Raw genomic sequence first — 15,320 nt, 5'->3', positions numbered from 1 at the left:
CCTCAGAGTCTGTGCTCTTAATTATTATGGTATCTACCTCACAGATGCAAAAACTGGGAGATTCCTACCTGGCCATAGAATTAGTGAGTGACAGAGCCTCTTTCAGGCTGTTGATGTTTCCAACATACCATAGCATCCTTTCACCCACCTCTTCAGATACCACATAAACACTTGGAACATGCATGTGGCAGTCAGCTACAGCCACAATAATGCTGCAAAACAAACAACCCTAATACCTCAGGGGCACATTGCTATGAGAGATTGGATAGGTGTGGCTTTGTTAATCTTGGTTGGGCTCACTCATGTTTGGGTGAAGGCTGGCTGTCAGCTAATCTAGGCTGGCTTCTCTTGGGTGACTTGGCTCTGCTCTACATGTCTCTAATCCTCCAGGAGGGTAGCTTGGGCATGTTTTTATCGCGCAAGTGGTAGAGGCATAAGAGAGTGGGCAATGCCAGTACAGCAAGCATTTCTCAAGCTTCTGCTTCTGTCATCTTTGCTAACATCGCATTGGCAGAAGCAAGTCCCATGGCCAAGCTCAGATTCAGAAGGGGAAGATTCCACACAGTTCCATACCAAAGGGCATGGATACAGGGCAGGGGGGAAAACTGGGGGCATTTTTGCAGTCTTCCAGAATGTAGAGCTCTGAAGGCTTTCCCAACCTCCCAACCGCTTTCACCTATTCTTCACATGAGAGGCCATTTCCTGGGTGAATAGGAATGTGGGTTTGGTGTTACAGGAACCAGTGGTCTTCAATGATGTGGCCGTGTACTTCACCCAAAAGGAGTGGCAGCTGCTGGAGCCTGCTGAGAAGGACCTGTACAAGGATGTGATGCTGGAGAACTATGGGAACCTGGCCTTCCTAGGTAAGGACGACCTCCCCACAGCTCAATTTGAGCCAGTGAGAGCCCCTCCCCTTTTGATTCTGAAAGGCTGTGAGGCTTCCAGAAAGCTTGGATCAGTTCTGCACTAGGATTGGGATCAGTGATTGAAGTTTTGATGGTGTGGCCTTCATCCTAAGGTTAGCTCTGCTCAAGGTCTCAATATGGCTGCAAGGAGCCCCAGAGACACATGATTTCTTATTCACTTGTAGCAGTAATGGTAGAGTGTGTTTGTCCTGAGTGTTTCCAAAAGTAGTCCTCACCTTCACTCTGACTGGTACTGGCATTGGTCTCATGGCCACAGCTAAACCAATCACATAGCCAATGGGACCAGGAATGAGCTGATTGGCTGATGTGCTCTATGGGGGTTGAGTTCAATTCCCTGGAAACTACATGGATCCCCATCAATAGAAATTTGAGCTAGTGGGTCAGGGAGGTGGGGGCAGGATAAAGATGGGATAGAAGCTGAGGAGACTGTTTACCATGTTCTCCTTGGAGGTCCTTTGTATCACATTACTGATTTTCTTTCTGTGCAAACATTTGGGCTGAAAATGAGTTCTGGGTGGCATCCAACACTTTTTTTTCTCTGGAGCAGGGTATCAGTTTTTTAAGCCAAAGTTGATCACCAGGTTGGAACAAGGAGATGAGCCTTGTATCCAGGAGAGAGGCGTGCCTAGAGCACCCCAGCGAGGTGATGAAGGATTCAATGTACGCAACATCTCCTTGGGTGAGTAGGAAGTGATGCCATTGAAATCTCCATGGTAAATCCTCTCCAAATACCCATCACCCTGAGAGATTTGGGGAGAAGAGATAAGGGTGTAGGATATGTTTCATTCCAGGAGTTCTTTCCCATTCTTCGAACCTGAGAGATTGTTCCACTCTCACATTCATATTCCCACACTTCATCCTTCTCCCTCATCCTCTGCTTCAGACTCTTCAGAGTACAAGAGACAGAAAACCTAACTCAGGGCCTTTGCCCTGGCTATTTCCCCTGCCTGCAGTGCTCTTCCCCTAGATCATTGCATGGCTCACCATTCACTTCTCAGGTCAGCTCTCACCTCTTCTTGGAGGCTTTCTCTCGGCCCACTCTCCCCCCACTACACACGCACCAAGTCACTTTCCATCTCATCTCACCCTGTTTTATTAAGCTTTTGGATGTATCACTGCCTGAGACTTTTTCTTTTTTTCATTTACTGCTTGATTGTCTTTTTTCCCACCCCTACTAGAACATAACATAAAGGATCCCTGGTGGTGCGTTGGTTAAATGCTTGGCTGCTAACTGAAAGGTTGGTGGTTCAAACCCACCAGCGGCTCCTTGGGAGAAAGACCTGGTGATCTGCTCCCATAAATATTACAGCCTACGAAATCCCATGAGACAGTTCTATTCTGTCACTTGGGGTCCCTAGGAGTCAAAATCAACTCGGTACACCCAACAACATCAACAACTAGAACATAAGCTAGAATGGAGACTTTATCTGTTTTGTTCATTGATGTATCTTCAGTACCTCTGCCAGAATAGATATTTGTGTCTTTCCCCATCTTGTACAAATTTCCATTAAGGAAAAAGCCAGAAACAGAGTATCTTGGCTGACATTGGAGGGTTCTGAATGCAGATATTTTGTTGAGTGAGAAGGGAGCAATGACAGTAAATTTCAGTCACATAGTTGCTTGACAACATTGCCCTTCTAACCCGACTATTTGTGAAAGAATGCATTACGCCTGAGGAAGAGTTGTTTTGATGGAAAAGCTTGGACAGTTTTGGATATAAATGTTGAAAGCCACAGAGTTTCAGCCAGGGACAAAGTCATGGCAAAGTTAGATGCCTCCATACACCCACCCATTATTCCATCCATACATCCATCCATCCATCCATCCATCCATCCATCCATCCATCCATCCATCCATCCATCCATCTATCCACCCATCCAGCCGTCCACCTGTCCACCCGTCCACCCGTCCACCTGTCCATCTGTCCATCCTTCCTTCCGTCCATCCATCCATCCATCCATCCTTCTGTCTTAGGCTGGGTTCTCTAGAGAGGCAAAACAAATAAAGTATATGTATTTATATTTATTTATATGTATATAGAGAGAGAAAGAGAGAGAGGGAAGGAAGTAGAGAGAGAGATTTATATCAAGGAAATGGCTCACATGGTTTTAGAGGCTGGAAAGTCCCAAATCCCTGGGTCAGGCTGGAGCCTTCTTCCAACTCACGTAGCTGCAGCAGTTGGCAAACCCAAGATTGACAGGTCAGACAGCAGGGCTCTGACTCACAGGCTGCAGAGATTGATGAATCCCAAGATCATCAGACAAGACAGCAGGTCAGCCGCTAGCTCAAGAGCAAAGAACCGGAGGGCAGGCATACAGGAGCCAGCTGCAGGATCCAGAGCAAGCAAAAGCCCATGAGCCTTGCCATAAAGATCACCTATATTGGACACAGGCCACACCCCCAAGGAAACTCCCCTTCAACTGATTGGCTACTTACAGCAGATCCCATTATGGAGGTGATCACATTATATCAAATCTCATCATGGAGGTGATCACATCATTATATATATATTAAAAAAACAAACCAAACCCACTGCCGTTGAGTCGATTCTGACTCATAGCTACCCTATAGACCCACATCATTATACGACTGCCGAACTACATCATAACTGCCAAATCACTGAGAATCATGGCCCAGCCAAGTTGACACATAGGCTTAACAATCACACCATCAATCCATCAATCCATCTATCCCTCCATCCACAGTAAGGATGAATCTCACAAACTTAATGTTGAGTGAAAGAAGCTGGACACAAAAGGATGGATAGTGTAAGAATACAGTTACAGTTACATAGTGTACAAAAATGGGCAATGTTGATCTATGCTGTTAAAGTCAGGATAGTGATTTTCCTAGGGGGTGGGGATAATGACTGGAATAGAATGGAGTGTGTGTGTTTGGAGGGTGTCTTAGTAATCTAGTGCTGCTGTAACAGAAATACCACAAGTGAATGGCTTTAACAAACAGAAATTTATTCTCTCACAATCTAGGAGACTAGAAGTCCAAATCAGGGCACCAGCTCCTGGGGAATGCTTTCTCTCTCTGTTGCTTCAGAGGTCCTTGTCATCAGTCTTCCCCTGGTCTAACAGCTTCTCAGTGCAGGTATCCTGGGTCCAAAGGACACGCTCCACTCCCAGCACTTCTTCTTGGTGGCATGAAGTCCCTCTCCTCTCTGCTTGATTCTCTCTTGTATATCTCAGAAGAGATGGACTCAGTATACAACCTAATCCTGTAGATTGAATCCTGCCTCAATAACATAACTGCCTCTAATCCTGTCTCATTAACATCCTGAAGATTAGGATTTACAGCACATAGGATAGTCACATCAGATCACAGAATGATGGCCAGCCACACAATACTGGAAATTATGGCTTAGCCAAGTTGACACACATTTTGGGGGGTCACAATTCAATCCATAACAGGGGGTTCTGGGGTGCTGCTTTCTAGGATTCTGTTTCTTCATCATGGTGCCATGCACATGAGCATGCTCAGTTTGTGAATATTAATTAAGCTGTACTTATGATTTGTATGTATGTTATACTCAAAAAAATTTTTTTTTAAAACAATGACATGAAAACAAGATATTTACATCCTAGCTTTCTTTCAGATGGGGAGATTAGATGTAAACTGAAGACATCATTTCCAAAGCCAAGCAGTTCTAAGAAGTCATCACAAGGAAAGGCAAAGAAAATGACCCAAAGGGGTGGTTCTCAGGGTGCTAGGAAAGAAAGGGCCTTGGAAAGTGAGGACAGGCCACCACATGGAAGGCAGAAATCTGGCCCAAGGCTGACCACAGGCTTACATAAAAAAATCCTCCTTGGCAAGAAAAGGCATGAATCTGTGGTCTTGAGACACCTGAGTCACACATCAACTACTACAACACCACAGAAGTTTCCTAGAGGAAAGAAGACCTTGAAGAAAGATACTCATGGAAAAACACAGAAGTCAGGTTTAACTAAATGCCCAAGACTCAAAAAGGGGAAGACTCACTTTAAATGTAAAGAATGTGGGAAAACCTTCAACAAGACCCTCCACCTTATCAAGCATAAGCGATTCATGCTGGAGAGAAACCCCACAAATGTGACGAGTGTGGGAAATCCTTCAGACATAGCTCATACTTCTTTACACACTACAGAACCCATACAGGAGAGAGATCCTATAAATGTAAAGAGTGTGGGAAAGCCTTCAACAGCAGCTCCACCCTCAGTAGCCACCACAGGATTCACACAGGGGAGAAACCTTTTAAATGTGACGAGTGTGGGAAGACCTTCAAGCAGAGCACAAAGCTTTCACGCCACCGAAGAGTTCACACTGGAGAGAAACCCTATCAGTGTAGTGAGTGTGAGAAATCCTTTGGCCGCAGCTCATCCCTGAGAGAGCATAAGAGAATTCACACTGGCGAGAAGCCCTACCACTGTAAAATATGTGGAAAAGCCTTCAGATGCAACTCCCACCTTTCAGAACATCAACCAATTCATCAAGAGGATAAATCCTACCAATGTAAAGAATGCAGGAAGAACTTCCAAAATGGCTCCCACCTTACAGAACACAAGAGAATTCACCTGCCAGGGACTCATGAGGACTGACAAGAATGTGGAAAAGCCTTCATCAACAAGGAGGCCCTTCTCAAACATCAGAAAAACCATGGTGAGGATTATATTTATCACTGTAAGGAATGCGGAAAGGCCTTCCAGTATAAATCAAGCATTCAAAGACATCAGAGAATGTATTCTGGAGAGAAGCCTTATGTGTGCACTGAGTGTGGAAAATCCTTCACCAACAGTTCAACCCTTAATAATCACTGCAGAATCCACAGTGGAGAGAAACTGTATCCATGCGCCAAATGTCGGAAAGCCTTCAGGCAGGTCACCTCCTTGATGCTCCACCAGAAAATACATGCTAGAAAGGGACAATAAACTCGCAGTGTGTGAAAGAGAATTTAGCTAGAATACATACCTTTGTAATCACCAGAGAAGTCAAAATGGAGGGCAACCATGTTAGTAGGCATTCCCTTAATTTCTCATCAGAGGTTTTCTATCAGACCAGTAGTTCTCAACTGGGGGCAATTCTGCCTGTCTCCCACCTGGGACATTGGGTAATGTCTGGGGACATTTTTGGTTGTCCCAATTGAGATATGGGTTCTAATGGACCAAGGCCAGGATTGCTGCTAAACATCCTACGAGGCACAAGAGAGCCCCCCACAACAAAGAATTGTCTGGTACTAAATGTCCACAGTGCTGCTGTATTCAGCAAAATCCTCATGAGTAATTGGATTTGAGAAGGAATTTAGGTATAGTTTTCTGTGCTGTTCCAAGACAGTAGCCACTAACTATAAATGGTTATTTTTTTAGCTAATTAAAATTTAAAATTCAGTTTCTCATGTTAACAAGCCACATTTCAAGAGCTTGGTGGCCAAATGTGGCTAATGGAGATCATATTGGACAGTGCAGATATACAACATCGACATCATTATAGAAAATTCTATACAGTGCTGGTTTATATCTTTGAAGTTATCAGAATTATTACATAGTGTAGCCACAAGACATTGAAAATGTAGGGGTACAGCTGTGGGAGATGTAATTTTTACTTACAGCACAGCCAAATGTACACTTATAAGTTGCTTTTGAAGACTATCTTTGCATTCATGGTTTCAGGTACTTTAAAGTCTCGGGGTTGGCCAGTACTCATCCCACAAGACGCTTTCCTAATGCCTCGGGCAGAATAACTAATTAATTATTGATAACGTTACTGAAAAAATTAACATTTCCCGAGGACTTTCCACCTGGCAGCATCCTGCTGGGCATTTTACATAGATATTCTTATTTAATTCTCACCAGATTCCTATGAAATAAGAACTATGATCCCCCATTTTGTAGGTGAGAAAACTGAGGCTTATGAGAGACTTTGCTTTTTTTTTTAAATTTTTTAAGGATTAATTATTATTTCAAAATTTGCAGATAAAGCAAGACTCTATTGCTATTTTTATATTGTATGCTATCAAATTCACAAAAAATTTTTTTTAAAGAAAAGCCTATCTGTTTACATTTTTGTCTAGAGCACTCATGAGAGCAGACAGCAATTTGGATTTACCTGTGGCTGGCACTTTTTGAGGTGACTAAATCAAGGGTCAGCAAAGCATGGTCCCTGGGCCAAATCCAGCCACTGCCTGTTTTTGTTAATGAAGTTTTATTAGAACACAGCCATGCCCATTTGTTTATGTATTATCTATGATGCTTTCGTGTTCCAGTGGCAAAGTTGAGTAGTTGTCACAGAGACTGTATCACCTGTAAAAGTCTAAAATATTTTCTATGTGACTCCTTACAGAAAAAATTTGCTGACCCCTGGTATAACTGACAAACTGAAATAAATAAGTGTAGAAGTATGCGAGCAGTTAGAAAAAGAAGAAGCGATAAACTCTAAGCAGAGTTACTCAAACTTGTGGCTATGGCTCACAGTAGAAAATATGTTTTGTGTTAAAATCCAGTACACGTTACACACCAGTACCAGTTGCTGCTGAGTTGATTCCAACTCATGGCAACCCTGTGTGTATCAGAGTAGAACTGTGCTCCATAGGATTTTCGATGGCTGATTTTCAGAAGTAGATCCCTATGCCTTTCTTCCAAGATGCCTCTGGATGGGCTTGAACCTCCAATCTTTTGGCTAGCAGCCAAGAACATTAACTACCCAGGGGCTCCACACATGTACCTATTTATGTGTGTGAGCACGTGTTTGTGCATACTTGAAGGATAAGTTTAACAAAATAACACCAGTTAAAAAACCAGTTATCATCAAGATGATTCCAACTGAGGTGACTTCATGTGTGTCGGAGTAGCACTGCGCCTCATGAGGTTTTAAATGACTAATTTTTTGGAAGCAGATTGCCAGGCCTTTCTTCTGAGGTACCTCTGGATGGACTCACCCCTTTAAGCTTTTGGTTTGTAGCCGAGTATGTTATGTTTACCCCTATTACATGCACCAGAAACCCTGGTGGCATAGTGGTTAAGTGCTACGGCTGCTAACCAAAAGGTTAGCAGTTTGAATCTGCCAGGCACTCCTTGGAAACTCTATGGGGCAGTTCTACTCTGCCCCATAGGGTCACTATGAGTCAGAATCGACTTGAAGGCAGCGGGTTTTTTTTATTACATGCACACACTGATTCTCTTTCACTTGAAAAATGCTGGTCACAACATTCTAAATTGATTTCATTAACCATCATGAGGTGTGACCCATGATTTGAAAAGCATTGTCTAATGGCCGGACAGGACAATGTAAAATCAGAATCTGCCGTTGTCTCCTTTTGAGACCTTGAGAGACATCGGGAGCCAAAGGATCTCAGTTGTGGCTGTAGGTGGCATCACCACTGGAGGACTTAACAGAAGACAGATGATGGAAAGCACTCAGATGTTGAAACTGTAGCTTTGCTCTTGCTCCAGAAATGGCTTCAGAGTAGAGAGTGAGGTTCTAGAGATAAACGCAGGCACTCTGGATTGCTTTTATGTTCTCCAGAACATTTTCTCCCCTGCCCCCTTCCCAACATGTGGAGGACTAGAGGGTCCATAGATACCCTAACAATGAGGGAGGAAAGAACATGGATGGAGTTCTCCAAGGACTCTAGTGGGGCTTGAAGTGGGAACCATCTTTGACTATGTGGCTGCATCCTTCTGAAAATCATCTCAGGGGTAGGGCTAGGGTGGGTGGGGAGGACTACATGCACCAGGTTATTATTGTTGTTGTTGTTTTTGTTTTTATCTGTGAGACATTTGTGTGCGGGGAGGGGTGGGCCGGTGTAGGAGACTTCTCTACTCTAAGGGAAGAATGCATCTGTATATATCCATCAGAATTCTTTTGGTTGCAAGTAACAGAAACCCAACTCACTTTAGCTCACGTGAAACCAACAGCAACAAAAGGAATATATTGGCTCACGAACCTGGGAGAGCTCCTAGCTTGAAAATCTCTGACAAGGCCAAGACCTGGCCAAGCCTGGAATCACAAGAATTTGATGTGAACAAAACTTGTTGCACATCTTTCATCTCTGGTTGTCTCTGCATATATTTGTCTTGTCCTTCTTTTGGCAAACAAGGATATTGTCCACCAAGGGTGAAGCATGGTTGCCAGACTCTGTATCAATCAATACTACAGAAGAAACCCAATGAGGCTGCAATAATCTGGGGAACGGGTGGGGAATCTATCACCTTTTTTTTCCTTCGAGTGGTAGCAATGAGAACGTGTCAATTCTGTGATTTTTTGATGAAAACTTTAACAAGGAAGAATAAACAATCACAGTGGCTGGAGGAAAAAAGGTGAAAGCATGGATTCCACTTAGAAGGCTGTGGTGGACACCAAAGTAAGATGTAATGGTGGCTTGTGATGGCTTCAGGATAAATATATAAAAGATTGAGCCAATAGACATGTTAGATGATTAGATGTGGGATACGAGGGTGAGGCAGGCGTCTGGGATGACTTCCCCAATCCTGGCTTGAACCAACAGGAGGTGCCAGGCTCCAAGATGGGCATGACTTGGGAGAAACAGAAATGGGACAACAGGGAGACCAAAGTTCAGGTTTGGACATGTTAAATTGTGCTACAGCCGAGTGAGTGTTGGAAGGAGCTGAGTGGATTAAACTGACAAATATTCAACCTTTGTGTCTGTCTGGTTTTATCAAATTGTCTCAATATTCACAGCATTTCCTCCCCCATCATGTCACTGTCCAGGGGTGTGGCACTGCCCAGTCAGTCCTGCTCTTCTTGCAAGCCAAGGTTGGAATTTGATGGGTCGATAAATTCATTAATTTATTTATTCAAAACTCTTTTACTGATGCCATAAACAAAGTCAAAATAGAACAACAAACCAAGAAAAAGCATTTTCAATACACATTACAAAGGATCAATATCCTTAATATATAAAGAGCTCTCACAAATAAATAAGAAAAAGACCAATGGCCCACTGAAAATTGATGAAATAATATAAACAGAGTTCATAGTAAAGAAATGCAACTGATATTAACCATGTTTTCACCCAGCAGATTGGGAAAGAAGAGTATTTGTTAAGTACTGAGTCAAGGAGCCCTGATGGCCCAGTGGTTAAGTGCTTGGCTGTTGACCCATCCAGTGACTCTGTGGGAGAAAAGATCTCATGATCTGCTCTCAACAGTCTAGGAAACCCTAAGGGGCAGTTCTATTCTGTCATATAGGGCCGTTATGAGTCAGAATCAACTTAATGGCACACAAGGAAAACGATCCTTTGTGGGGAGTCCCTGGGTGGCTCAAACAGTTGCGTGCTCAACTACGAGCCAAAAGGATTGGTGGCTGGAACCCACCCAGGACTGGTGATCTGCTTCGTAAAAGTCACAGCTTTGAAAATCCTATGGGGCAGTTCTACTCTGTCACACAGGATCACTCTGAGTCCAAACTGATTGACTAGATAGATGGCACACAACACTGAGGCACTCCTGATATACTCACACATTGATAGTGGGAGTCTAACTGGGTATTAACTCTTCAAAAGTTAATATCTTAAGGAGAAAGGCCACAGGAACCCCCAGTTCTTCCTGCCCCACTCCCTCCTGCCCCACTCCCTCCTGTCCCAGCCTCGCCCTCGCGCGCCCCCCAGTAGAAGCTGCCGGGATAGTCCGGTCAGCTCGGGCTCCCAGTTGCGCACAGCGCATGCGTATGCCAGCATGCACTTTGGTGCTGGGGTGCGAAGTCTCTGCGGGATTGCTCAGTCAAGCGAGGGCACAGCACAGCGCACGCGCAGACCCTCCAGTGAGCATGCGCGAAGAGGTTTGGGTGTGAAGTCTCAGGACGAACGACTCAGTCATGAGAGAGAGGCAGGCGGCGAGGTGAGCTCGCGAAAGGCGGTCCAGGGCGAGGCGTGTCTGGGGCGGGGTACTTGGCCATCAGGGTCGGGAAGGGCATGGAGCAGCCCTCAAAACGATCTCAAAACAGAGGCGTGAGGGGGAGGGGCTGAGCACAAGTACCCTCCTCAGGCGCGGAGGGGAAGGGGCATCAGGGGCGCCACCCTTGAGGGCCGTCAGCGCCCTGGGGATCTGAGACAGAGACCACCGGGCCTGCGCCTCAGTGGCGCATTCGTGTCCGGAGTGGATGCCTTCTTGTTCAAAGATGACAGAGCGAGCGGTCATGAGTCAGATGAACAGAACACAGTAGCTGGCCTGTGGAGACCACCGAGTGGTGCAGGGGGGCGACTAGGGACAGGTCGGGCGCCAGGTCTGAGGTGACAGCGCCTGATGCGAATTTGGAGCTGAGGGGACAGGGCACCCTTTCTTAACCCTGCCACCCTCTCTGCCTCTCGTGCCCAGAGACCCCATTCTCAGCCTCCCTGTCCTACCACCAACGCATTCCCTCGCCTTTAGAATCCTACATGTCTGCTCTGCCCCCACTCTGTCCCTTACCTGACCCTCCTCTCAAGTCCCCACCCCTCTGTCCCTTCCCTGACGCTCCTTTCAAGGCACCGTCCCTCTGTCCCTTCCCTAACCCTCCACTCCAGGTCCCACTCCTCTATCGCTTCCCTGACCCTACTTTCAAGGCACCATCCCTCTCTCCCTTTCCTGACCCTCTCAAGGCCCCGCACCTCTGTCCCTTCCCAGACCCTCCTCTCAAGGCCCCATCCCTCTATCTCTTCCCTGACCCTCCACTCCAGGCCCCGCCCCTTTGTTCCTTCCCTGACCCCTCTCAAGACCCCGCCCCTCCGTCCCTTCCCTGACCCTCCTCTCAAGGCCCCACCCCTCTGTCCCTTCCCAGACTTTCCTTTAAAAACCCCACCCCTCTGTCTTTTCCTTGACTCTCCTCTCAAGGACCCAACCCCCTGTCATTCCCTAACCCTCCACCCCACGCCCCTCCCCTCTTTTCTTTCCCTGACGCTTTTCTCAAGGACCCGACCTCTGCCCCTTGCCTGACCCTCCTCTCAAGGCTCCGCCCCCTCTTCCCAGGACCCACCTGTGCCCTCTCCATTCCTCCCTTCCCTCCCCACATGGCCCCGGCCCTCCCCTCAAGGTCCGACTGCTCCACTCCAGTACTCCGTCCCGCCTTGCGCCCCTCTCTTCCCTCGGCAGCTCTCTCATGTGCTCACTCAGTCCTTCCTCCCACCGCAGGCTCTGCCCACCCAGGAGCTCTTGGTCTCTACCGCCTTCTCCTGGCATAGCCTCAGTCTACTTCTCTGGAACCTCTTCCCCGCTCTGAAATCAAGGAGTTGGCCACCACCCGTACGTTTTTAGGGACTCTCAACTTTTACAAAAATATTTAACACTTTAGCTACTTTTGTGACTACTTTTTAACATGCCCCCCCCCCCCCCCCCCCGCTGCCGTTTCCTGTGCGAATCCCTGGGGAAGATGGAAGGGACTGTTTGGGTATAAAGTGTAAAAACCACCTTTCTCCTTCCAGAAAATTTACTGGCTGTCTTCTGTTTTAGAAAGTCATAAAAATTTTGCTTTAAATTACATAATATATCTGTTTTTGTTTTGGTATAAAGCGTTTTTCCTAATTGTGGAGAAAAAAATTGATCTCTAGGATGACGATCTTGTGGTTTTCGGCTCCCTGCCTTATTTAATCATTCCAGCAGCACAGGGAAAACAAGTGGTTATTTTAAAGTAACTTTGGTCAAATGAGTAGTCAGAAGTGCAGTTATGAATTACTAAGAAGATAATAAAAATGAGAGTGGCGGCATCCCCCACAGCTTTCAATAGTTAAGAAAGAATGAAAGTAAATGAACTATGCATTCATTTCAGGAGGTCCCCAAAGTCCCCCAAACAAACAAAAAAACAAACTGATCGAACCGTAAAGAAATTAGGAGAAAGAAAACAATAAAGGTAAATGAATACATGAGAAAACGAAAAATACTAGCATTGGAACTTGCCACTGGTTCTTGGGATGGGGTCAGGAGAAGGTAGCAATAAGAAAAAAAAAATAGCACAAAAGACAAATTAGGAATAAAGCAACATCATTGATTAGAAAGGATAAAATAACATACTTAAGAGGTTTAATTCTTGAATGCGTGAATGATTTAACTCTTGAAGAATGACGTTGATTACATTCTTTGAGTTGTGGATATATAGTTGTTTAACTCAGTTATTTTTTTGAAAGGACAGTGCTTTCTTCTGAGGTTCGTGAAATTAGTTCAGTTCCTTGTGATTTGGGGTTCAAGTCTATTTTCTTTTCAGTAAGAATGTTCAATCATGTCAGTATATTTCAGTTCTAAGCAAATGGATGATTCTTGGTGGAACAGACAAAGTGGATTCAAGAAGTTGTTGTTAGGTGTCGTTGAGTTGGTTCCAACTCATAGTTACCCTATGTACAACAGAAGAAACACTGCCCGATCCTACCCCATCCTTGCAATCGGTGCTATGCTTCAGCCTGTTGTTGCAGCTACAGTGTCAATCCGTCTCGTTGAGGGTCGTCTTTTCCACTGACCCTCTACTTTACCAAGCATGATGTCCTTCTCCAGGGACTGGTTCCTCCTGATAACATGTCCAAAGTATGTGAGACGAAGTCTCACCATCCTCCCTTCTAAGGGGCATTCTGGCTGTACTTCTTCCAAACCCGATTTGTTCGTTTTTCTGGCTGTCTATGGTATAGATAAGCAGTAGATAAATAAAAACTGAAAAAAGTCATTAACCAATTAATTAGTTGACACTAGAAAGCCTCCCACCCAGATGGTTTAATGGTAATGTTATTGGGTTCTGTCAAGTTGATACTGACTCATAGTGATCTCGTGTGACAGAGTAGAACTGCTGCATAAGGGTTTCCAAGGCTATAAATCTTTGTGGAAGCAGACTGCCACATCTTTCTCCCACGAAGTAGCTGGTGAGTTTGAACCGCTGACTATCTGGTTAGCAGCTGAGCACTTAACCACTGCACCACCAGGGTCCCTTCCTCCTGGTCCAAAGAGGGGAAATAGGACCCTGAGCAGTCAAGGCCCACCAGGCCACAAGTGCTATATGGGAGCTTGTGGCTCTCCCTCCTCAGGGGATACCTCAGCATCCCTCCTCTCCCCTCTTTTCAGTGAACGCTTACCATGGCTTCCCTTAAGTTTTTCCTTTTTAGGTCTCCTCTGTATCTTAATCCTACATCCCTTATTATCCAGGTTTTAATCAGTCACCTGTCCCAGTAGTGCTTGGCATCTTGGTTTTTTTTTTTGTTTTTGCTTCTCTACTTTTTTTTAACCCAACCTTTATTTATTTATTTATTTCGTTGTTGTTGGGCCAGGAAGAAGGCTTGTGCCTCCCTGGTCCTGCTAGTCCAGGGAGGCAGGCTGGCAGGATTTTGGTCACCTCCACAGCTTCTTCCTCAGGACCCTGCCCTGGAGGCTGCAGACCTAGAAATTCAGTAGAATGGGGCATCACACACTGCAAGGAGGAGGTGACAGTGAACTTAATGATGGTGGCTGGGGAGCTTTTGGAAACCCTGGTGGCATAGTGGTTAAGTGGTTAAGGCTCTCCTGCAGTTCTACTCTGTCCTGTAGGGTCACTATGAGTCGGAGCTGACTCGATGGCAATGGGTTTGGTTTCTTTGGTGGTGAGCTTTTAGAAAAAAAAAATTTAACTCTGATCATACCCTACCCTAGATGAGATTCCAGCTAAAGAATTAAAATTAACTATTTAAATAGATAAAACAATAAGAAAATATAGTTAAGTATTTAATGATCCTAGAAACCCCTGTATTCTTTATCAGTCACTCCCTATTTTTTCTAGCACATAAGCTTAAGTAAACATTGTAGTAAAATATATGATACATATAGAAAAGGGCACAAATAATAAGTGAATACCTCGGTTTTCACAAAGTGAATGTACTGTATCCATGTCATGAGCCCCAGAGTAAGAAACAGGACATTACCAGCTTCTCAGAAATCCCTCATCCCCGGTCCCAGTTACTACTATTCCCTCCGTGCCCCCAACAGTAACCATTATTCTGCTTCTAACACCTTAGATTCTTCTCGCCTGTTTTTGACTTTTATGTCAATGGACGAGATGGATCGACACAGTGGCTGCAACAGTGGGCCCAAACATAGAAATGATTGTCAGGATGGCACAAGACCGGAACGTGTTGTTCTGTTGTTGGAACTGTTGGAACGCTATGAGTTGGAACTGACTCGATGGCACCTAACAACAACAACATATCAATGGAGTCATATAATATGGACTTTTTTTTTTGAGCCTGGGTTCTTTCACTCCACAGTGAAATACGTGCATATTCCCATTTTTGTGTAGAGTTCCAGGATATGAATATACCATTCCACTCTGGCTCTGTCCTCACCACACTTGGTATTGTCTGACTTTCATTTTGGCCACCCTGGAAGGTGTGTAATGATATTTCTATGGTTTTAATTCATATATCTCTGATGACTAATGAAGTCTGAAGTTGAAACCCATTTATATGTTTATTGG

At 45.0% G+C, this 15,320-nt stretch overlaps 1 protein-coding gene across 1 annotated transcript; it reads left to right on the top strand.

Annotated features, from left to right (window-relative positions):
* Positions 1-316: 316 nt before the first annotated feature.
* On the top strand, positions 317-9,979 carry LOC100658834 (zinc finger protein 501-like). The gene is given in 4 exon segments (XM_023543618.2): positions 317-863; positions 1,474-1,605; positions 4,531-4,974; positions 4,977-9,979. Coding segments are annotated over 4 exon segments (1,473 nt in total). The 5' UTR covers positions 317-829; the 3' UTR covers positions 5,840-9,979.
* The last annotated feature ends 5,341 nt before the right edge of the window (positions 9,980-15,320 follow it).

This window comes from Loxodonta africana, chromosome 11 (assembly GCF_030014295.1).
Source record: "Loxodonta africana isolate mLoxAfr1 chromosome 11, mLoxAfr1.hap2, whole genome shotgun sequence".
In the NCBI taxonomy this organism is placed as follows: Eukaryota; Metazoa; Chordata; class Mammalia; order Proboscidea; family Elephantidae; genus Loxodonta; species Loxodonta africana.
The sequence above is the reverse complement of the archived record's forward strand: the minus strand, read 5'-3'. Positions and strand labels throughout refer to the sequence as shown.